General features: G+C 43.8%; 2 protein-coding genes and 1 long non-coding RNA gene across 4 annotated transcripts in view; 2 read left to right on the forward strand and 1 right to left on the reverse strand.

The window, feature by feature from the left end:
- Positions 1-2782: 2782 nt before the first annotated feature.
- On the forward strand, positions 2783-13450 carry BRI3 (brain protein I3). Its single transcript, XM_015643044.1, has 3 exons — positions 2783-3055; positions 4598-4712; positions 13062-13450. Exons 1-3 carry the CDS (start codon positions 2887-2889, stop codon positions 13192-13194), a joined length of 417 nt encoding a protein of 138 aa, XP_015498530.1. The 5' UTR covers positions 2783-2886; the 3' UTR covers positions 13195-13450.
- Positions 13451-14367: 917 nt separating this feature from the next.
- Positions 14368-22238, reverse strand: part of BAIAP2L1 (BAR/IMD domain containing adaptor protein 2 like 1) — a 34560-nt gene continuing 26689 nt past the window's right edge. Inside the window, exons 7-14 of one of the 2 annotated variants that reach the window (XM_015643043.3) lie at positions 21564-21716; positions 20976-21125; positions 20110-20260; positions 18761-18968; positions 18392-18469; positions 17894-18059; positions 15698-15738; positions 14368-15161 (exon numbers count right to left, since the gene is read on the reverse strand). In XM_015643043.3, coding sequence (XP_015498529.1) covers positions 15086-15161; positions 15698-15738; positions 17894-18059; positions 18392-18469; positions 18761-18968; positions 20110-20260; positions 20976-21125; positions 21564-21716 — 1023 coding nt within the window. In that variant the 3' untranslated portion in view covers positions 14368-15085. Of the gene's footprint in view, positions 15162-15697; positions 15739-17893; positions 18060-18391; positions 18470-18760; positions 18969-20109; positions 20261-20957; positions 21126-21563; positions 21717-22238 lie in introns of both variants that reach the window. The other variant, XM_015643042.3, reaches the window with a different exon arrangement.
- LOC117245135 lies at positions 15090-18267 on the forward strand. Its single transcript, XR_004499393.1, has 2 exons — positions 15090-16776; positions 17733-18267. It is a non-coding gene; the product is annotated as an uncharacterized LOC117245135 (long non-coding RNA).

Here is a 22238-nt window from a genome sequence, read left to right on the forward strand (position 1 = left end):
CGCGCCCACACCGGCTCCGAGCGCCGCCGCCATTGGCGCGGGCCGCGCGCGTCACGGCCGGGGCCTGGCTGAGGGAGCGCCGGGGCGGCCCCTGCGGGAGCTCCACGGACAGCGACAGAACTGAGCGGGCGACTGGAGCCGGTCTTGGGAGGAAGGCTGAGGGAGCTGGGCCTGTTCGGCCTCGAGTAGAGACGACTGAGAGGGGACCTCATCCATGTGTAGAAATATGGAAAGGGAGATGTCAAGAGGATGGAGCCAGGCTCTGCTCGGTGGTGCCGAGCAATAAACGAGAGACAAGGGGCAGAAACTGATACAGGACATTCCACCTGAACATGGGGAAGAACAGTTTTACTGTGCAGTGACCGAGCACTGGAACAAATTGCCCAGAGAGGGTGTGGGTTTTCCCTTGCTGAATGTATTGAAGGACTGTTTGGATGCCATCCTGTGCCATGCACCCTAGAGCGACCCTGCCTGAGTGAGAAGGTTGAACAGATGAGCCACTGTGGTCCTTTCCAACGTGACCCAGTCTGTGATGCTGTGATTCTGTGGAAGGGGCTCGTGCAGGCAGAGCCCATCCGCCTGTCCAGCTGCTCAGAGTGAGCAGGGGCTGCAGCCGGAGTGAGGGAAACCAGCCTTTGCCTGAAGTTGTGGTGCATCAGTAAATGCCCTGCCTGAGGTGTAAGGAAGGAGGTAGCCTTTCCTGTCACAATTTGTGGCAGTAGAGTAGGAGCACAGTAACAATCCTCCTTCCCTGGGTGACACCAAAGGTGCTGCTTAACATTTATTACATGGTATCACTCACCCTGCTACAAATGATAACCTCCCTTTGAAACTGCTTGCTTGTACATCTCAGCTTTTGCCATCACGTTCTAGTTCATTTTGAAGTGAGACAGAAAACCTAAAAATATAGGCAAGGACTCCCACACCTGTCCATTCAAATATCTGCACCAAAAGTATCCCAGACCGTCATATATATTGCAGGCCAGTACAGGAGTTGAAAAAGTATTGCAAGACCTTTTTCAAAGGGATCTGGTGATCAGTTATGAATCTTGCCTGAGGAGTTTCTAGTTGCTGGTTAAGGAGAATATGTTTGCCTTGTGCTTTCCTGTGGACTGTGGGTTCAGATGGTTTTGGTCTGTGGAGGGTTGTGGTTTGGAGGGTTGATGCACACATGAAATTCTCTAGAATGATTCCTGTGTGAGTAAAGCCATCGTGTCTGGGTTGTTTCCTGGCTGAGCCCTCAGGACACTTGACTTGCTGCAGTAATTTGGTCAGAAGGGGTTTGTTCAGAGAGGTTTCCTGCTGTTGGCTCTTCCATGCTTTCCCAAACTTCACTTCTTTAATAGAAGGATTTTTCCTTGTTACTTAATATTCATTTTAAGGAAATACCTTTCCCCTAATGAGGAAGTACTGCATTGCATTTGTGTCTTAAGATTTTTCATTCAAAAGCCTCATGCAATATTTATACTGCTACAGTTAAAGTAAGCAAGAGAGCCCTCAGAAGATGTTCCCCTTCCGGATGGGTCACCTGCAAACCAGAGGAAGGAGACAGAAGGCAGGAGGGCACAGACCCCCTCACCATAGGGTGATGCTGGCACTGGCTTGGATTTGGGGTAGTGTGATCTGTGTTCCCATCTCTTTCAATAATTTGTTTCCTTTTGAGGCAAATTGTTTAATGACTTCTGTTTTCTATGTTTTTCCCCTCCCTTTCTATTAAATGGGGCTAACCCTTCCCTACTGCACAGAACCTGTCATGGGACGGAGTCTCGGTGTTTGCCATGGTGAAAAGGCTGTGCTGGGATCTGTAGTGAAGGACAAACCGGGGATTTCCAAACCAAAAGATCTGGAGAGTCAGACAGCTCAAGGGATAAAGGTGTGGAGGGAAGAGGCAAGAGTTTTAGGCGGAGTAATACATTTAAGATCATCACAGCATCTGGCCTGGGCAGTCATCCTGAACGTGGTTTTCAGAAGCAGCTGAATCTGGTAAAAGTGTTGAACGCGTTCTTGTAGCTTAGTAGGAGGCAGCAACATCTCCTTTGCTTTCTTCTCCCTCCCTGTAGTGTTTGTTTCTTAATTTTAGTGTTTCTTTGAACCGTGAGAGTTTTCTCCTGCTTTTTCCTCGATTTCTTTTCAAAAACATCCCGCTCTTTACAACATTCCTACCCTGTGCCACCACCTCCGTGCTCTTTTTCCATTTACACTCAAGTGCGGCTCTTCGCAGCGGGATGTAAGAGTTTGCAGAAGTCACTGCGAGCAACCAACCTCATCCTCGCCCTCCGCAGCCCGCCGGCTTCCAGCAGGGATTGCATTTCACAGAACGGGTCGGGTCGGGAGGAACCAGAGTGGCTCCCCCGGTCCAAAGCGCCCTGCGCAAAGCAGGGTCATCCTAGAGCACACGGCACCGGCCGGCAGCTGGGGAGAGCGCACGGGCAGGAGCGATGTCCTGAGCGAGCGCGTTAAAAATCCCTCATCGGCTTAGCGACAGAGCCTCGGGGCACTGCCGAGCACCACGCTCCCCACTGCCGGCCGTGTTCACGGCCGCTGACCGGGGCGCACGGGTGCGGGGCAGTCGGTGTCGGTGCCTGTCCCTTTAAGGCCGCGGGTTCCCGGCTCCGCCCGGCGGAGTCGCCGCGCGCCGCTGGGGGAGCGGCGTCACGTGGGGCGCGGCGGCCTCGTGACCGGCCGCGAGCTCAGCACCGGGGCCGCCGCTCCGCGCGCGCCGCTGGGGAGGGGCCGCTCCCCGCCCCCTCCCCCGCCGCGGGCCCCTCGCGCCGCCGCCCCCGAGCTCCGGCGCCCTCGGGCGGGGCGGGGCGGGCGGCGCGCGCCGGGCCGGGCCGGGCGCCGCTTCCTGGTCGGCCCCGCGGGAGGAGGCAGCGCCGGCCCAGCATGGACAGCAAACCGCTGCTGCAGGAGCGGCCCCCCGCCTACAGCCCCGCCGCGCCTGGCGCGCCGGGCTACGACTACGGGCACGGGAACTACGGCGCCATCCCCGCCCCGCAGCCCGGCTTCCAGCCGCCCCCGCCGTACTCCTACCCGGGCGCCGCGGCCGCCCCAGGTGGGTCACGGGCGGCGCCGACTCGAGGGGGGCTGCGGGTGGGGGTCCCCGGTGTGCGGAGCGAGCGCCCGAGCGCCCCGATGCCCCTTCGCTGGGGCGGAGAGTGCCCGTGGAGAGCCCCCCCTGCTCCGAGACCGGCGGGGGTGTCCCGGGGCCGCGGGATCGGGAGCCGGGCTGGGCTGGCCGGCAGGAGCGGGGAGCTCCCGGGCCGCTCCCGGTGCGGCTGCCCCGGCACAGGGAGGCGCTGGGGGTGTCGCGGCTCCCCCGCTCGAAGGCAGCGCAGGGAGGCGGCTGCGCCGGGATCCAGGTGTTCCAAAGCGCCCTCTCCCTTTGCCCTCCTTCCCTCGGAGCCCCTGAGGGGTTTGTGTTGTGCTCTCCCCAAAATCCCGGCTGGGAATAGGGGCATTCCTCGCACGCGGGGAGCAATGGCTGAACCACGGCTGTGCTTGGCACTAAAACAGACCCCAAACTTGTTCTTTGCCTGCACTTCGCCGTACCCTGGTTAATGTTTATTTTTTCTGATACACTTCAGTAGCCTGGGAGAGACTTAGGCAGGTGACTTCGAGGCAATACTTTCGTTAACTGAATTAATACTAACATCTGCCAGAAAAAGAAGTAGCCTCTCAGAAAAGAGGAATGCTTCAAAAGTTCTAAAAGTTACACAGCAGACACAGACCCCTGTCTTGAGTTGAACCTTGAGGCTACAGATTGATTTTCCTGTTGATAACTTGAAGCTTGTTTTCCTGCAGTCCAGGTATTAGTGGTTATTTTCAGTTTGAATTGTGAGGTTGTGAGACTTCACCGATGGATAAATTGATCAAAGAAAGTCTGAGAACTTGGGAAATAAACTCAAAATTGATTACAACTGGGCAAACTATGCCTTTGCTACACTGTGTACATCTAACCATCCCTTTCAAAAGTTTTTTAAATATAACTTAAAGTTTTTAATGTTAACAAAGCAGTTAAAGGCTTCTGTCTTCTATCTACAGCTGTTAAAATTACTCATTCTTTTGGTAACACAGACTTTCCGAAAGTTGGGGTTTTTCCCTACGCTATTTCTCTCTACTTGCATCCTTTCACTCCTACCTTGCTCTCCAGTTAGACACTTAGTATATTAGAATTTAATAATATTTAATATTAACAATTTAGTATTAGAATTTAAGCTTGAAACTAGAGGAAGATTTATTCTGTTTCAAATCACTTGTCTGCTGGAGTGGGACATCCAGAAGTGAAAGCTATGGTGAAAACGGTGGTCATTGTTTAAACAGCTTTTCTCTGGTGCTCAACAGCATTGAAACAAAATCTCAAAGTTAATTATTAGCTCAGTGTCCTTTTGGGATGGTTAAATTGATACTTGGGTTTATGAAGTGGCTTTGCTATTAGATGTGCCAGGTGTTCCAGTTCTGATTTTGACAGAGCTTAAAGTGCTTAATCAAGACTACATTCCTGTTTATTGTTTTACATGTTTTGTTGTAGTACTTGTAAATAATCATTGTTCTTTGTGCCTTACATGTGATGATTGAAGGTTTTTTCTTATTTTAGGGTATGCTGTTCCTCCACCGACATCACAGCCAAATTACTCGAGCACGTACACCATCATTCAACAGCCTGCCACCACCACTTCTGTAGTAGTAGTTGGTGGCTGTCCTGCCTGCAGGTAAAATAGCTTTTGAGGAATTAAACTCAGTCTTGGGTTTTGTTATTTAAGATAGAGGTATCCGTATGGTTCCTTGGTTTTCAATAGCTTTTCTTCGTGTGTGTATTACAACTAACTGAAAAGGCACTAAGATCTAGGAAGTGGAATGCTTTGGTTTTTGTAGTGAGAGCTTGTCCTGGTGGGCTTGTGACACTTGCTGTAAATAATACAAGACACTTTAAACATGAATCTGTTCTTTAAGATGGAGGAGGATCTGTGATACTTTTAATGAAATAGCACTTCAGCGACAGATAGGTCAGTTCTTGGGGAAAAGCATGACAGGAAGTCCTTTCTGATGTGTTTATGGCTGGTGATGGTGAGTAGCATGATTTTATTGTGAAATTCTGTAATCTTTTACCATAGTCACTTCTGGTTTTCTGGCAGTAGTGTGGAAGAACTTCTGCTTTTGTGTGTGTTCCCATTCCCAATCCAAACTGTGCAAAACCAGGCAGGGTGATTTTCAGTACTGGCTGAAAACACTGGTGGCTTAAAGCTTCGAAAGAACTCTAAAAGTCCTTTAACTGCAGAAGAACAGGGAAATTGATAGACCAGACCAAAAATGTCAGTCTGCTGCAGTGGTGAAAACCAGAAAGAGTGGTCAGCTGTTACATGGAGTTGCAGCAAGAGAACGACTTCCCCCTTGGAGATCACAGCCATAAATAAGGAAGGAGACACTCAGTTTCCTCCCTAATGCTGTAAGTCAGCTGTAGGCCCTTTCACTTCTCAGTTCTTCTCTTCCCTGGATATAAGGCCATGGCTGAGGGCAGAGGGATTGCTGTTGGTGCAGTTCAGGCACTGCTCTGCCTGGCCAGCTGTGACTCAAATGCAGGCTCATTCCCCTCTGTTAAAGTGTACAGGAGTTCCCCTTGGGATGCCTTGCAAGGAGGCAGTTGATACTCTGCAGGTGTGAGCCCTCCCTTCCCTTCAGAACGTGTAGGAAGCAGACCTGCCTGAGTAGCTGAAGTGAAAGCAGTTTGGTGTGTGATGAGTGTATGGCAGAGGCTGTAGCCCAAGTGTTAAAGCTGGTGTTTGTCCGAGAGTCAATACCTGCCTTCAAAGGTGGATTCAAATAAGAAGTATCCTGTGGTGTTATGTAAAAACAGGTGCCTGTTGAAATGCCACTAGTTAAGGCTGAAAAACCTGTACCAGCTTGAGCTATTGGTCTAGAAGGTGTGTGTTTTAAACAGGGGAAAGCAAGTGCTGAGCTGTTCAGAGGATGTGGTGGATCCTGCCACCTGAGTGGTTACATTAACATGCTGATGCTGTAGCTCAGCCAGAAGACAGGGCAGATGTTGTGCATGGATTGGAAAGAGGCAGGCAGTGTGCTTACAGAGACAGGCCTTCTGGCCCTGACCCCAGGATAGCTCAAAGCAGTTCACTGGGGAAGTGCTCTTGGAAATAGCTTAAAATGGATAGGCTCTTGTTGCTATTGTTTTTTCTTTTTCTGGAAGTTCATAGAATATGCTGAGTTGGAAGGGACCCATCAGGATCATCTAGTCCAACTCCTGGCACAGGACACTCCAAGAATCCCACCATGTGCCTGAGAGCATTGTCCAAACACTTCTTGAATCTTAAATCCCAAGGATGAGTAGCTGTATCTTGTAATGGTGTGTCAGTCTCCTTTGCCCTATTACCATGTGTTAGTTCCTTATTATCCTTTGAACAGGAGTCAAGTGTCAAGATAGCAGGGAAAAATCTCAGATTGCTGGGTTTTTGAGTATTGTGGAATTGACAGAGTATTACTTTAGGAGAGGGGACAAGGAGGCTGAGTGAAAAGCATAATATTGGAAATACTCATAGGAGCCTGAAGGACTCATATTCTGGAAGGTTACACTGGCTGCTACTTTTAGAGAAAAAACTCAATCCTCTTTGATTTTTCAAGACCTTAAACACAGTTCTAGTTTACTTTCATGTCCTGGAAACCTATTTTATGATGAATGCAATATTCAGCTACTCTCTTAATACTGCCCTGAACAGAAAAGTTGTTGAAGGGGCACTGAAAAATATTAAAAACTTTAATGGTACATAAAAAACTTTGTTATTAAACTACCAGGTCAGTTGCCCTGTTACTTTCCTGATTTGATGGCGCATGATTGTTAGTCCATCTGCTTTAGATCACGAGGAAGAGCCTTGTGTGTGGCTGTGGAATGATGTAACTGATGGAGTAACCTAAAGGCCATCAAGAGAATTTCTGCCATCAGAAATACAAAGCAGTCTGTTGCACTATGACGTGTATTCATGTTGCTGATTGAAATAAAAACCATTTCCAACTTAAAATATATGGTGTTGAGAGGAGAAATACACAGTATTGGTCTGTTATTTGAATTGGTGTCTATTTTACTGCAGTCATGAGTGATCTTGGGGTTAATAAGCTGGCTCGAGTACAGTTGATATTTAGGCTTTTTTTAATGGTATTTAGTCATAAAAAGTACAAAGTATCTCCAGAAGTAGCCTCTCTCTGAAGTTGGTAATATGCCCGTGGTGAGTGGTAATTGCATGCCTGCCCTTCTCTCTCTGAAGCACTGCTGCCATCTGAGGGATGACTCTCCTGTCCTGCAAGCTGTGCCTCTTGCTTAGAGCTATTCCTTACATGGAGCTCATTCCTCAGTGGTCAGTGTTGCTTTCTAGTTACAGACTTCAGTTTTAATGTGTATTCCATCCTTCCTTGCATTCTCAGAACGTCCTTGGTGGTTGTAGTCCTGTTGTCTCGGTGTGTGTTCTTCTCCTAGCCCTGATGTACAGAGAATTAAACTGAGTTGCACAATCTTGTCAGCTTTATGGCTTCTAGTTGACATTTAAGGTTTGGCCAAGTCCTGCTTTTAAACTGTTCTATGTTCCCAAGTACACACTGAGTCATTACAGGCACTGACTTCAGATTTCCTGCCGTGAAATTATCTTTTTAGCTTGGAGAGTGCAGCCTAGCTGCTTTACTTATGGTCACTTTCATTTTCTTTTTCTCTGTCTTTTGTTGTTGGTGATAACTAACTGCTCAGGAATGTTTGCTTTCCTGTTATTTAACAGAAGAAAGTTCATTTTAAAAACTGTAAAAACATTCTCTTGACCTTTGCAAAGCCAATTCCTTCAAAATCTGGAAGAGAGCCTGTAATGGACCCTGTTGGGTTTTTATTTAACTCTTCAACTGGATTCAATTGCTTGGGAGAAAGAGCAAGGAAAGGGCCTCTCATTGCTGCAGCTTTCACTTCTGACAGCTACAGTGCATCTGCTGGACCAGCATTGTAGTGGGTCTCAAATTATGCCATCACTGAAGCTTCTTCCTAAACTGGAAGATGAGACAAGTTGAATTAAACCTGTATTTATTCTAATATGTCTTACAGCATTCCAGGTGTGATTTTGGTTTGTTGTTGTGGTGGGGTTTTTTATTTATTTTTTTTTTTTACTTGACAAAGTTGTAACTTCTCAGGTTTTGGTTGAAATTTTGTTTTTGTCAATTACATGCATGTCTCCTGAGGGAATAGACTAGAAAAAATGCACTTAGGTGGTCAAGTCTTTCCAAATTTCAGTCTTCTGCTCTTTCATTATTTCAGTCACAAATGCTGTGTGGGCTTTGATAAAAGGCAGCTCAAGCTGTAGCTTTTATCAAGCAGATAAAAGATGCAGACTTTCTGTAGTTATTCACAACTATATTTAAACTTCATGTAAGTATTTTTGATATAATTTAATTACATTCACTGCTTAAATATGCAAGGACTTTAAAAAAAGGCAACAGCAAAACACCTGTTTAGAGAGCATGTCTGATAGATAGTGTGAGCAAACCTGAGGATTTTTGATTTCCAGCAGCAAGCTGGAGGTCCTTTTGAAACTTGTGAGTGAAGCAAACTTTGCAATACCTTTTTGAGAGTGAAGAGGACAGGGAAGAAGAAAGCCTTTATCCAGCAGACTTGGGCAAATGCCACAAGTGCCATTTGGAATTCCTAACTGGGAGAGCTGGGACTTTTCCCAGCTCAACAGCAGCTGCTGAGCAGCTCCCTGCCTGTAGCAGGGTCCCAAATGAGAGCAGCACAGCTTTGCTGCTTCTGAGGGGTTTTGTTCCACTGGTCTGATCAGATGTATGGGCAAGAGTCAAAACACATTAATCTCATAAAGTCTCATTTCTTAGAAAAGTAAGGCACAGCAGGGATGTATTCCCTAATGAGACTGTATGAAAATGATAATCTGGTCTCTAATGCCTAGTCTGTCACTGGCCCTGAATTACAGTAATTTTATTTTTCCTTAGAGTCACCATTTGCCTTGAAGAATACTTGTCTGATAGTTAGGATTTCATTGCAGCAATGAGTTGTTCTTGGAGAGAGGAGGGAGCTGCCCTTGTTTGTTGGTCACCACAGCGGTACTGATTGGGCTGAGTGTGCAGACAAGGGAGGAAAGGCCCCACCAGGGCTCAGTGTGTTCACCCTGCTGGGTATCCACCCCACAGAGAGCTCTGACTGGTGTGCTCAGCCAGGCTGTGCTGTTGGTGTGAAGTCTTGAGGCTCATCTCCTGATTAGAACTGGGATTAAAGCAGTGATGCTCCTGCAGCAGCAAAGGCTGGTGGTTTGGAGGCATTTCAAGACAGACAAATAGCCAGGCTGCTCCCATTGCCAGGATTCCTCTGCTTCTGCAGCCAGGCCTCTGTATAGGAAATGAAGCCTAAAGCATAAGGAAATTCAGATAAATCTGTAAATACTGTCATGCCTCCTACTTGGAAGTGATTTTTAAGGATAATTGCATTTACATATATGTACATCTTGTGCTGAGGAGGGCAAGCCAGTGGCTACATAGAGATTTGGGCTTCTTGTGATATGAATCAACAACCATTCAAGATGTTATCAGCTGAGGCTGGAGGAGCTGATACCTCTCTTCATAGAAATTAAAATTGTAAACACCCAGTGCTTACTCAGTAGTCCCATATGTAGTTGTCAATTCTTTTTCTTCTTCAGCTGCAGGTGAGGTTTAAACATTCTGAACATAGCTGGTGCTGTTGCATTAGCCAGGAGATGATAAAGAATCTCTGTCTGGTTTTGTTTGTATGTTCAAAATTAAAGATTTAGCATGTAGCTGCCATAGTCCACGCTTGTCCCTGGTCTGATGTTTCCATTCAAATCTAAACTTTGAAACTCAACCAACCTCTGTGGCAGAAGATGGGATTTGATTTGAAAAATCCAGTGGTTGGTCAGTGATCTGTGTGGAGGATAGCAGTTTTCTCAAGTGCAGTTTCTTTTCATGTCTTGCAGAGCTTGTGGTGTAATCAGCCTGTCTCTGATTACCTGGGGTGACCCTTTGAATATATTTGTAAGGTCTAAAAAATGCTGATAAGCCCACATTTAAATACTGTGATGTAGTGCTAAGTCTAAAAATGCACGTGTTAAATCAGACCAGTGCTGTGTTCAGAGATCTCATTATCGGCCCTCTCATCCTGAGCTTTGACTTAAGATCTTAATGTTTTAAGAGTTACTTTGAAGAAGGAGGTTATCTGAAAAACAATTTGATTTTAAGTACTTGTTGGTGGGCATAATTGACCTTACTGTATGGAGCTGGCAGCTGTAGTTATAGCTTAAATGCAAGATGCTGCTTGCAGTATAAATAAACCTTTCCACTTTATTTTTAGAGTGGGAGTGGTGTAGTTATAATCAGCTTTTATGTGGTTTATGCTGTAGAAGAAAATTTATGTTTGGTTTTGTTAGTGAATCCACAGTTTGAATATGGAGTCTCTAATTACTCCACTCAGGTAAGATAGACAAGCAAAAAATATTTATGGTCTCCCTTATAAAAAGTTTTGTTTTTTTTTTTTTTTTAAATTTAGTAACTGGCTAAGCAGTGGTTGGGTAAGTGTTCATCTAAAATTAGGTGCTGACATAAATCAGCAGAAGCCAAGAAGTGTTTGTGTGGCTAATGCTGTAATCACACTGTTGGATGTGATAGGAGCTCTGAAACAACAGGTATGGTGTGGAGGTCAAGCAGGCACAGCTCAGGTCCCCTGCCTTGCTCTGCTGCTGGCCTGGGCTGTCCCTGTTCCTCGCCAGTGCTGACCCAGCAGTGCCTCCTGTGCCTGCTTTGCCCCTCTCTGGGCCTTTTCCCTGGATCTGGTGTTGAATCTGGATGGCAATTTTTAAAGTTTTAGTTTAACTACCACAAAACACTTCTGAGTAACTCTGTTTAGGGGGAAGGGAGTTTAAAATAAAGTCTATTTAAAGTTTCAAGGACATGTGCTGACCAATGGACTTGGGCCCTGCAAGCTGGTTAAGAGAGGTGATTGGAATGGGTTGGGCTGTGCTCATCCCTGTTGGGGCTGATCAGCAGTAGCCCAATTGATCCCTCTGTGTTTGATTAGTGTGTTTATTCTTTAAGATCACATCAATAGACTGCTTATACTCTTAACTAAGCACACTAGCTTACTTGTCACAAATGTAGGTTTCAGGGCAGGAAGTGAATAGAAATTGTAAAGAGACAAGGAGGAGATTTTGAAACAGTACCGAAGCAGGGATGCCTGCAGGAGGGAGGTGCTCAGTGGGTGTGGAAGGAAAAGAAGGCATTAATGTAACAGCAGAGCAGGGCAGGAATACAACAGCTGTATGTGCTGTGTACTGTACTTGGTGTGCATTTTCCAAATAATGTTACTTGTGATGTCACTGAAATGCCTGGAAAAGGGGCTGTGCTTGTCTTGGGTGGATCTGCAGTGTGAAAACTGAATCTTGAATTACTCAGAAAACACGAGCGTATGCCTGAGCCTCTCTATACATCCAGTGTTACTGAGTTAACCTGTGGACAGGGGAAAAAGAGAGGCCTCACCTCATGAGCCTGTGCTGTTGGTTTCTGTTTGCTCTGAGGGTGGTCAGCATTTTGTGCATTTCCCAAGTGCAAATTGCCAAATTCAGCTGCTTCATCCAGACCTGATGCTTCTGGCTGAACACTGCAGTGTCCTTTTTGCCCCTGTATCTGTAATTGGTCTGGTCCCGATGATCCTGAGTTTCTTTGCATTCCAGCTCTAGTAGCAGAGTGTTCCCAGGAGATGGCACTTCCCTGAGCTCCAGCTCTCAGGGCAGGCACTTTGTTTTGCTACAACAATGCAAGATTACTCTTGAATATCTGTGTGCCCAGAGAGATTAGAAAAGTGAGAGATTAGCTCTGCAGAAGTGTTCTGCTTCAAGACACACTCCTCAGGACTTCAGATCCAACCCTTTTTCTCACAGCTGGACCATGTTTTGTAGAGTTTCAGTAGTGCAGGTACTACTCTGGTCTCTCCCCGTGGCTCCAGAGCACTTCAGGAGAGTCTCCTTTTCTCTCCCCACGGCTCCTGTTATGCTGAGTTTGTGGAGTGGCCACAGTGTCCAGCACAGGCTGCACAAGTCTGAGCTGTGGGACACTTGTGTTCTGAGACTCGAATCTGTGTGCTGATATTAACTTTGTCTCCATTTTTTAGTTGCCTTAAAAGAGCATTATCTGAGGACATTAAATGATAAAGCTGCTGGGATCAATGGTAAACTGACAGTTCCTTTATTTTCTACCAGATACAGAGTTAACTTCTATCTCTGCAAACAGAAATAAAGTGCATTAAAGTGAGGGAAAGCTTAAGGGGAACATGAACTTGCGTAAGCAGCAGAATATCAAGAACACTTGGAAAAGCCTTTGGCTTCTGATGGTGGTTGAGGGGAAGGGGAATGGTTCCCAAGTTTAATCAAGTTGCAATGTTTCAGGCAGTTGCTGCAAGGAAATGGTCTCTTGAGCCTGTGCCTTCCTTCCTTTGCTCTATTTGCACATCCAAGAGCTTGTCCCTGGCTGCTCACAGGGAAACAGCAGCTTGTTGGCCTTGGCACCCTGCTCAGAGCCTGCACTTCAGGGTCACTCAGCTCTGTTTGTGTTGACTTTCACTGTACCAGGAGGACACATCTTGTTCGAGTCTTCTGCTAAACTCCGAATCTTGACTATTTAATGTAACTGCACAAATTTCTAAAGTCTGAATTCTCTGGTTTACTGTCTGTCTTCATTTTGGGAGATGCTTCAGAAATAAGTGAGGGACTGAAATGGAGATAAATTTCTGATGTCATAGGACTGTGCTGAAACAAAATTTTTGGGTGGTCACAGAGCTGGGAATCAGCTGGAGCCAGGTGACATCAATAATTAATTCCTCTACAGCTGTAAAGGGAAATCAGCTTTGAGAAGTAGAAACCAGGAGCAAACCCCAAACCTTGTAGTTTATCTTGCTCTATAAAACGGTGTAGTTTCTCATGACTGCCAAAGCACGTGATTTGGGTGGTGGTGATTTGGGGGCAACCTTGGTGAGTGTCCTTGACTGAGTCTGTTTTCCCTTTTTGCAGGGTTGGCGTGTTGGAGGACACCTTCACCTGTCTTGGTGTTTTGTGTGCCATTGTATTCTTTCCAATTGGGATTCTGTTCTGCCTTGCACTGAGGCAGAGAAGATGCCCTAACTGTGGGGCAGCTTTTGGCTGAGGGGCTGAACGTGGACGTGCTTACGGAAGCTACAACTGTTAGCATACTCTTTCTAATGTAAATGTCATGTACAATCATTTTATTTGCTTCAGACCTGTTTTGTAAAGTGTGAAGGAATTTAGTCTCTTGCATGTAATTTAAACCTAATCTTTCATGAGCATGTGCATTGCAAAACATGAAAACCTGACTTGTTTTCCATGTTTAGTGGCACCTGTTGAAAACTAAATAAAACTGCTTTTCCTTTTGCAATCCTCAACTTGTGGCTGGATTATTAAATATTACTGATGTGTCTGATACCATGTAGTCTGAAAGCAGAGTAGTAATCCTAGCTACAATGAAGGGTAATTATTTGCCAGCATCCTTATGATGATGATGATGAACGTTTAAGACTGTACTTGTTTAGGGCATCCAATATTTGAGGGAAGTTTTGTAAGTGCTGTGTGTGCTACCTCTATGGCAACAGCTCCTCTCCCCCACTGCAGGCACAAGTAGTAACACACAATCAGAGCCCTGTTTTAATTAGTGAGGGTTTTGCTTCATGCAGGGGCTGGTGTTGGTTCACAGACAGCAAAACCTTCTGCCTGCAGCAGGAAGAGTTTGGGGCACTGCCAGCCATGAGCTGCCCTGAGTAAAGGTTTTGCATCTTAGATTGTTTAATTCTGGTACTGAATAATTGGAAGATCAGACAGACTAGGTTGAGTTGCCTCTACTGTGCTTTAGAAGATGGGCTCAGGTGTAAGTTACCCCTCTGAAAAGCTGGTGTTTCAGGTGGGGATGGTGGATGTTTGTGCAGGGCTCTCTGGCAAACTGTCCTCTGCCTTGAACTTGAAAGGCAGGGTGAGAACAGCCAGCACATGCTCATATACTATTTTTTGATATTAAGTAACTGAAAGGCATTTCACATGACTTGAATTCACTGTTTATAGTAGTAGAAGTAGGAATGAGCCAGGGGATGCTACAGGAAACATGTGCATGTATAAAATAGAATGATTTAGAGTAAGGATTAATCACAGGCACAGCTCTGTTGTGGCTGAAGATAAAAGCTCAGTTTCACTTAGCTACTGCACTCTGCCAGCACTCAGGCCTTTGCTCAGCTCCTTAACCAAAAATTTTCAACTTTAAACTGTTTTCCTTTTGGGTAGGCTACAGTAATGAAGGAACTTCAAAGGTAGCTTTTTATACTGGCATTTGAGAAAAAAATCATGGCACTGCTTTATTATGACCTTTTATCAGACTAAAATTTGACAATAGTTTTTAAAGACAAAATTACCACTGAAGAACGTGTTGACAGTATAACAGGCTGAAAATGAGTTTCTGTTGACACCTGAAATTTGTGTGTGAACATTAAGCAAGGCATTACAAGTTGTCTATTCTTAAGGGGATAAATATTTATTTATAGCCTAAGGTATCTTTCTTACACAAAATAATAGTTAATCATTTATACAGGCAATTCTCTATTCTGGAATAAGGCAGTTGTTACATTGTTCTGTTTGAAAAAAACAAAAATCACTTATCTTCTTTAGTAGGTGGCATATGCAGGCTTATATTCTAGAACTTACCATTGCAGCTTCCAAGTAATGAATGCCAAAGATTCTGTGAGCTATTATTATTTTGATTCACTAGAGTATCCAAACTATCTCCAGTATTTCCACAATTCCTACTACAAAAAAAAGTCATACTGTAAAGTCAAGCCCAAGTGCTCAAACACTAGCCCAAAGCAATTACCTCATTAGAAACTATAGCTTTTAAAAACATCAGAGCTCCATTCCAGTATGTGTCTATTGTACAGTAATTACATTTAAATAAATTTTTAGGCCAAGTTGAGATAGTAATTGTCATTGGTGAAACTGAGTGTTGGTAAGGAGGAAGCCCACGTGCCTGAGCTGTGTATTCATCGGATAATCGGTGCTGATCTGTCATTTGTTACTGTGGGTCTGAGTTTCACCGTTGCAAAGGGGTTTTCTCCACTGAAAAGAAATGCATGAAGTTACTTGAAGGCTTTCTGCAGTCTAACCCCGAATTTATTCACTCAGGTCCTTCATCCAAGCTGCTGTCAAACAGTAAGTTATGGCTCAGACGTGGGGATTCTGTGCAACTCTTAAAATTCAAGTTTAACTTGAATTTTTAAAATGAGGTTGCACATGAAGAATCACTTTTCAGTGAGCCAAAAGTTTGGGAAGTTAATGCCCAATTACATCTGGGCTTTTAAAAATAGCTCCCAGTCTTCAAAGATTTTTGCCTTTAACCCTCAACGTCAGTTAAAGAAAGGTTTTAAGTCCTGTTCTCTGTCAAGCTACTAGAGAAACATATTTTTCTGAGAAGGGCCTGTGTACTGCACTTGATGCCAATCTTGAGAAAAGTGCAACTAATTTTAGCCATATTGTTCTAGCCTGGGAAAGGTCTTGGAGAAATTAAGGATAAACATCCTTATTTCCCCTTATAATCATTAAAATAAAATAAGTCAATAAAAAACTGCAACAAAATCAGTGGAAAAGTATTTTACCTTAGAAAAGGTGGTTTTATAATGCCATTCATGTCAGGTTTCTGTAAAAAAAAAAAAAGAAGGTATTTACATGAACTTGTAGAAATATGCTACAGGTGATCCCGCTGTCCTGCTAAGGGAAAGAGACTCTGTAATTTAATCTGTATGGCCAGTTTGGTTTTAATACTTCCAATTTCCATGCTGAACCAAAGCCTGTCAGGCTTTCCATTCCAGGCACGCTGTGTTTCAGGACCTCATTCAGCAGGTTTTTAACTCATGCTGGGCTTGTGATTCTAATGAAATTGCTCAAGTACATCAGCTGTAAATAGACTTAGACCTTAGAATTAGGCCTAATTAGCCCTTTAAATGAAGAAAAATGAACAAATGCCTGAATTAAATCTTACTCAACACCAACCCTCCTCAAAGCTATGTCAACTACTAAGTCTTTTAGAGTGGATACTTTTGTGCATATTACTGTCCTGTGCAGCACAGCATGAACAGTTTAATAGGCAAGAACCATTCCTCATCTTTCCTTTTTGAAATCCTGAGCTATTTTTTCTGTGTATTCTGAAACAAAAGTAAGATGCCTTGAATAATTTCCTGCTTCTGCACAGGAGGCCCAGTGAACAGACTGTTTTACACATCTGTAAATCCTGTATGAATGTACAAGCCAGCTCAGTATAATGTTGGGCTTATTTCCAAAGCCTGTGGAGGTGTGGGGGTTGGGGACTTGCACGGAAGCAGGAAAGACAAGGAAGTTCTGCAAGAATGAAAATAAATAGTGACTTTGGAACAAAACACGTGGTTTCAAGTGCAGCAGCTCTCCTCTGGAGTTGTCCTAAGATGGGGTCACAGCAGCTGCTGTGAGTTAGGAGGTGCCTCAACAAAAGTGGTCATTGTTCTACACTCCAGAAATTCTAATTTATTTTAGTCTTGCTTTCCCTGTGGAAATTCAGATTATCAAAAAAGATGTATTTGTTTTTCACTCCTAGGAGCTATCAGTTTCCATTCTGGCCTCCAAAGAGATTGTACTGCTCCAATTAGAGCTCTGCCAACTGACTGATCTGCCATTCCTCTTCGGTTTCTGGTTCAACAGGAATGTTAGTCCACAAGCCTTAATTTTATTCCTAAACCCCCTGACCTAATGCCACAAACCAAAACAACCCTTAAGCTGACTCTTCCTGAGAATGGAGGGACCACAGCAGAACAGTGCAGGGATCCTGAGACCATTTCACACACTCCATAATTCTTTTAAGCTCTTTAGTCAGTCACCTGGTCCCAGGGCACAGAACTCTCCCTGCTGGACTTGCACCTGCCAAAGGCTTTGGACATAATCTTGGACACTTGAAGGCCACGTTGATCCTGCAGGCCTTAACAGCCAGACACAGGCTAAAGAAATTCTGACATTACACCATTATTAAGGCTCATGGCTTCTTCATTCAAAAATGAAAACCACAAATATGTCAAAATACAGATGCTGGTCTTCAGAATAATTTTAGAAATTTCCAGATACTTGTTTTGAAAGTAACTGAACACTGAGATTTAGGTCATATTTCTTGATAGTCATTTCATGCAGCAGAAAAGCTTAATTCCTCACAGGAAACATTGTCCCAGAAACATTGCTGCACAAACTACACACTTACTTACATTACTTACATTAGTAATTTCCTAATTTAATTAGTTTTCATCCTGAATCAACTTGAATGCTGCCTAAATAGCAGAAATAATAGCATTCTAATGCAGTATCTGTTCATAAAAAGTGTATTTTCACTTAGCTGCAGCTTTGCTGAGCACAGCCAGGAGTTAGTACAGCTCTCCCTCAGCAATAGCTGCAAGCGCAACACTCACTTTCATGGGGTTCTTGAACACAGAGTTTATGCTGCTGTAAATCCCCTGTGCCCCACAGCTCTAACATCACTGGAGGTGATGGATTTGTACTGCTTTCTGTCAGAATTTCACATTTAACAGATTCCACTGCTGAGAAGTTTTGCTGTGCAGCGTAGTCCCCTGCTACTGTCATTTATATCCCTGAACAGTTCTTCCCCCTTTCTGGTAGGATGGATGGACTGAAATGCCAAAGCCCCTGAAATTCCTGGAGACAGCTGGGTCCAAGGCTGAAGTCAAGCACAGGCAGGTGAGGTAGGAGATCCCAGTCCCTCATTTAAGAGCCCATCCAAGCAGGGTGGAATGTTTGGATTCCCTGCCCCGGGCACTCACCGGGCCTGCCTGCTCCGCTCTGTCGGTCGGAGTTTTCACAGCAGCACCTTTGGCAGGCTCCATCCGTCTGTCTGTTTGTGCAGCCCCCAGGTAGTCTGGTGGTGGGAGGACAACTTCTCCTTTCTCCACAAGGTTCACAGAGCTCACACTTCGGATTGGTGCAGGGCTGCAAGACAGAACCCAACAAATACCATTGTCAGATGCCAGAACCCATCTCGCACTGCTCTTCAGCACCAGGAAAGCACAGAAGTCAATAATGGGGTGCAATGTCCTGGAGCCAGTGGGACTGAGTTAAGGCTGTTCTGAAACTACTCCTTGGGTCTGTGTGTAACCATTAAAATACTTCATTAACATAATTAAAGCATTTTACTGCAGACTATTAGGGAGCATTTACTGTACATGTTACTGAATCTCAAAGTACATGAGCACAAAAATAACATTTGAAATGAATGTTAGCAAACACCTGGGCATTTGTGCAAGTGCCACCCAAAATGTTACCTTGGCACTGGGGCAAAGGCTTTTTCTTCCGCTGATTCATCCAGTGGTCTGGTGTATGATGATGGAAACCATCCTTTTCTGTAAAGGGAAAGGTCATTTATATTATATAAAATTGGAAAGATCTTTCAAAATACAACAGTGGACTCAGCAAACAGATTTAACTTTTGAAGAAACCAATTTCTGATGATGCCAAATTAGTGTGAAAAACTAAATATGTGCAGAGAATTTCCTTAGAGGGAGACTACAAGTCGGCAGTCAGTGACAGCCAGTAAGAAAGGTGGAAAACCATTTACTAATGTCTGCTAACATAATCTGGTGAGACACACTTTTACTTCATGTTCAAGGTGGGTAATATATTGATTATCTTACAGTCTGGTTGTGTCATGCTCTCCATAAAGCCAGCCATCCTTTTCCTCAGCCACCAGCAGGGTGATGATATCCCCCTGGGCAAAGCTGAGCAATGTCTTGTTGCTTCCAGCAGTATGTGGGAAGATTGTCTTCACTTTTTGCCTTTTCATTATATTTAATCCCGTGGCAACAGAAGTTGAACGTGATAAACTGGCATCATCTGAATTCTCTGTCAAAAAAAGAAAAAACAAAAAAACCCAAAAAATCCCAAACAAAGTAAAATTAGACACACAGAAATAAATCTAATTAGTAATCTGAGAGGAAAAAAAGAAAGGAAAACTCGAGTGCAAATGGAGTTCTGAGACTTTGTACTTATTCACCTTTCACTGCCAATGTTTTCGTTATCACCATGAAGTTCTTAACTGCATGTGGCTTTAAATGCACACACCCAGCATAATAAAGTGGAACCAACAGGCAGAAAAAAATTCTTTAACTGGACACTTCTTTCCTCTTTTGTCATGAAAAGTACTAAACAATCACAGCTTGTAAAAGTCCTTTGAAAATTTTCCCTTCTGAAAAAAAGTAACTGTGTATAAAATCCAACTTTCACTTTCAAAGGTGCCTCAGCACTCAGCATTGAGGAGACTTGCAGACACTTGGCACTTTCTGGACATCAGATGTTTATCAGAAAAAAAAATAAAGGAGGGCTTAAAATTATGTTATTTGACTAGTACATTTGACAATATATTGTAAATGTATTTTTAAGGAAGAAATGCTGGAATTTCTATTACACATTGAAGAGTTCTGCATTTCTTATGCTGTGGTCTAGGCCAAGTTCTTTCCTATCTCACAGAAAGTATAAAAATCAATATATTAGACACTTGGGAATAAAATCTTATTAGGATATTAAATTTCAGGAAAGGAACTACAAGACTGTGTGCATTTTTCCCCATGTGCATTTCTCCCTTACTGCTACATGCCCTTAAAGTAAACCAGAGTGAGAGTGTCAGTGTTTGTTTGTGTGCACTGAAACTCTCTGATGTATCCTGTTCAAAACTAAGGAATGTCTTCTGCTGATAACACTGCAAGCCACGAGAGCAGTTAAGTTGGGTTAATCAGTGACACACAGAAATTGATTAAAATAGAAACTACCTAACCTGACCTGCATTTTACTGCAAACAATTCTTGTAACATATCTCTCTCTCCTGTTAGATTATATAAATTATATCAATCCTTTGTAAAGACCATTTCCTACTCCTCTCTGCATCCTGAAATTCACGTCATCATAGTAGCAGAGGAGCCCTGAGGTAATTTTGAAGACTGCAGGATGTCATTCACACTTTCCCAGTTTGCAGGGAAGGGACACTCACCTGCTGAGTGATTCAGTTTTTCAGAAGGTGCTTTGGGAGCTGTTGCAGGATTGTTGAACATATCCACGAGTGGGCTCGTGTATGCCCTGCCTGTGGGAGCTGGGGGCACTTTGGATGCATTTTCTTGGTGAGGATAAAAATCATTTCCAATCTAGAGCCACAAAAACAACAGTATCACAATGCTGAGGGAACAGCAGTAGCTTTTTTGCAAGATTAAATTTTAGAGAGCAATGCTTAAATATTCGTAAAGGATACACATTTAAACATGACACAAAGCCCACATGTTCCTATAAATTGCTGATTGAAAGTTTGTAAGAGGCTTGATAAACACTTGCTAGTGGGAAGGTTACAATATTTTTCTGCTAATAGCATGGTGATCTCCAGATTGTTTAGAAGTTTACTATAATAATTATGAAATTCAACAACTAATGATGACACAAAATGCAAACCAGCAGAAATGATAATTTCACCTGTGCTCCAATAAACTAATAATCATGAAGGGAAGAAGGAAATAGAAAATAACATTTTTCTTAAGTTCATATTGAACTGCTGAGTATATAATTACTATTATTTACAGACAAGAATGCAGGAGATGGAATGGCTGGAACAAAAGTAGTCCTGAGGCTGAGCTCTGCAGGAGAAGCCCTGAGCACCCAGCTGAGAACTGAGTATTGTTTGGATATGTGCTCCTCCCTTCTCTGCTGTGTGTTTTCCCCATAGCAGAACTTCATCTGAATGATTTTGGTTCCATACCCAAGCCCAGTATAGTCCAGCTGAGGTCCAACAGAACCTCTTGAAGCCACTCCACACCCACTTAAGAGAAGCCACACCCATGAGGAAAAACATACCAGGGTATTTCTCTTTACCATCGGTGAAGGCTGCGGCGTTCCCGATACTGGGGTGGATCCAGGGGTCCTGATCTCATCTATCATCATTCTGACTTTTTCAGGCACTTTGGTGGCATCACTACAGATTTCCTCCCACCCAGGCAGTTTGGATTTTAGGAAGTCCGCACACTGCATCCAAATTAAAAAATACTTGTCAAAGACAGGCTTTTTCATAAAATTGCACAAACCTACTGGTTAGCTTTCATTATACCAGAATGTTTACACCAGTAAAATGGAAGCATTTTGTATGGTTCTTCTAAGGAATACCTCTTTGAAACAAATGGAAAAACAACTCTTTGGCAGGGTCAGATATTGGAAGTACCTGATCAATCCATGCATTTTTAATACATAATTTTAAAAATATCACAGTAACCCTTGATTTTTGCTACAATACATTTCATAGAATAGTGTGTTGTAAATATTTTCTATGAACTGGTTACAACACTTGTCTGACACTCCAGTTATTTTATTCTGGCAGTCTGGTCTACATGCTGCAGGAAATACTCAACATCTCCTGTGTGCCTGGATTTCATGTGTTTCATTTCTGTTTATGCTCACAGCACTGACCTGAACGTGGTAGAAGTGCATGTGCTGGGTAAAGCTACAGTGCTTGTCAACCAAAAAACAGAACCTTCTTTTCTCTTCAAGGAGAGCTTCTCTGCATCCTTCTGCAATAAATCTCTGAATATCGCTTTGTCGAGAGGTCACAGTTTCCAAATACTGAGGGAAAAAGGAAAAAGAAAGAATCACATAGAGCCTCTGAGTTTTATTTGATGCTATTTTCAATTAAGTAAGCTCTAAAAGCCTTAGAAAAAGCTTTTGGAAAGGCAGGGTGGGATAGGGTGGCTCTGCTTCTAAGTCCCTCTCTCCTCCTGCACAGATCTGACTTCCCTGATCCCATCAGGTGAATGTATATTGTCCCTAGAGGCAATCAACAGCCTGTTTAGGGATTGTGAGGGGTTGTGTTCAAATTAGACTAATGACCTTTGTCTGCACTATTGCAGCTGCAAATCAGCACACAAAGTTGTGATGAAACTGCTTCATTTAGTTGGGGTAGGAATGAGTTACTAAATAGACTGAACTATATTTGTCTGAAATTATGAGGAATCATTAAATACTAATCCTTAAACTCAGACCCAGAACCTTAAAAAACCCTCCACTCTTGTGAATGGAGGTTAAAAGATAGGCAGTAAGAAATGTTACCTACACTTACTGTAGTTAAACTTTTACAAAATTTTCTTT

This window comes from Parus major, chromosome 14 (genome assembly GCF_001522545.3).
Source record: "Parus major isolate Abel chromosome 14, Parus_major1.1, whole genome shotgun sequence".
Classification (NCBI taxonomy): domain Eukaryota; kingdom Metazoa; phylum Chordata; class Aves; order Passeriformes; family Paridae; genus Parus; species Parus major.

Bases quoted from the DNA above. Each gene is read 5' to 3' on its own strand.
- BRI3 (XM_015643044.1), top strand. From the start codon at position 2,887: ATGGACAGCAAACCGCTGCTGCAGGAGCGGCCCCCCGCCTACAGCCCC. The intron at 3,056-4,597 runs GTGGGTCACGGG...TTCTTATTTTAG, and splicing joins GGGCGCCGCGGCCGCCCCAG to GGTATGCTGTTCCTCCACCG. The intron at 4,713-13,061 runs GTAAAATAGCTT...CCCTTTTTGCAG, and splicing joins GGTGGCTGTCCTGCCTGCAG to GGTTGGCGTGTTGGAGGACA.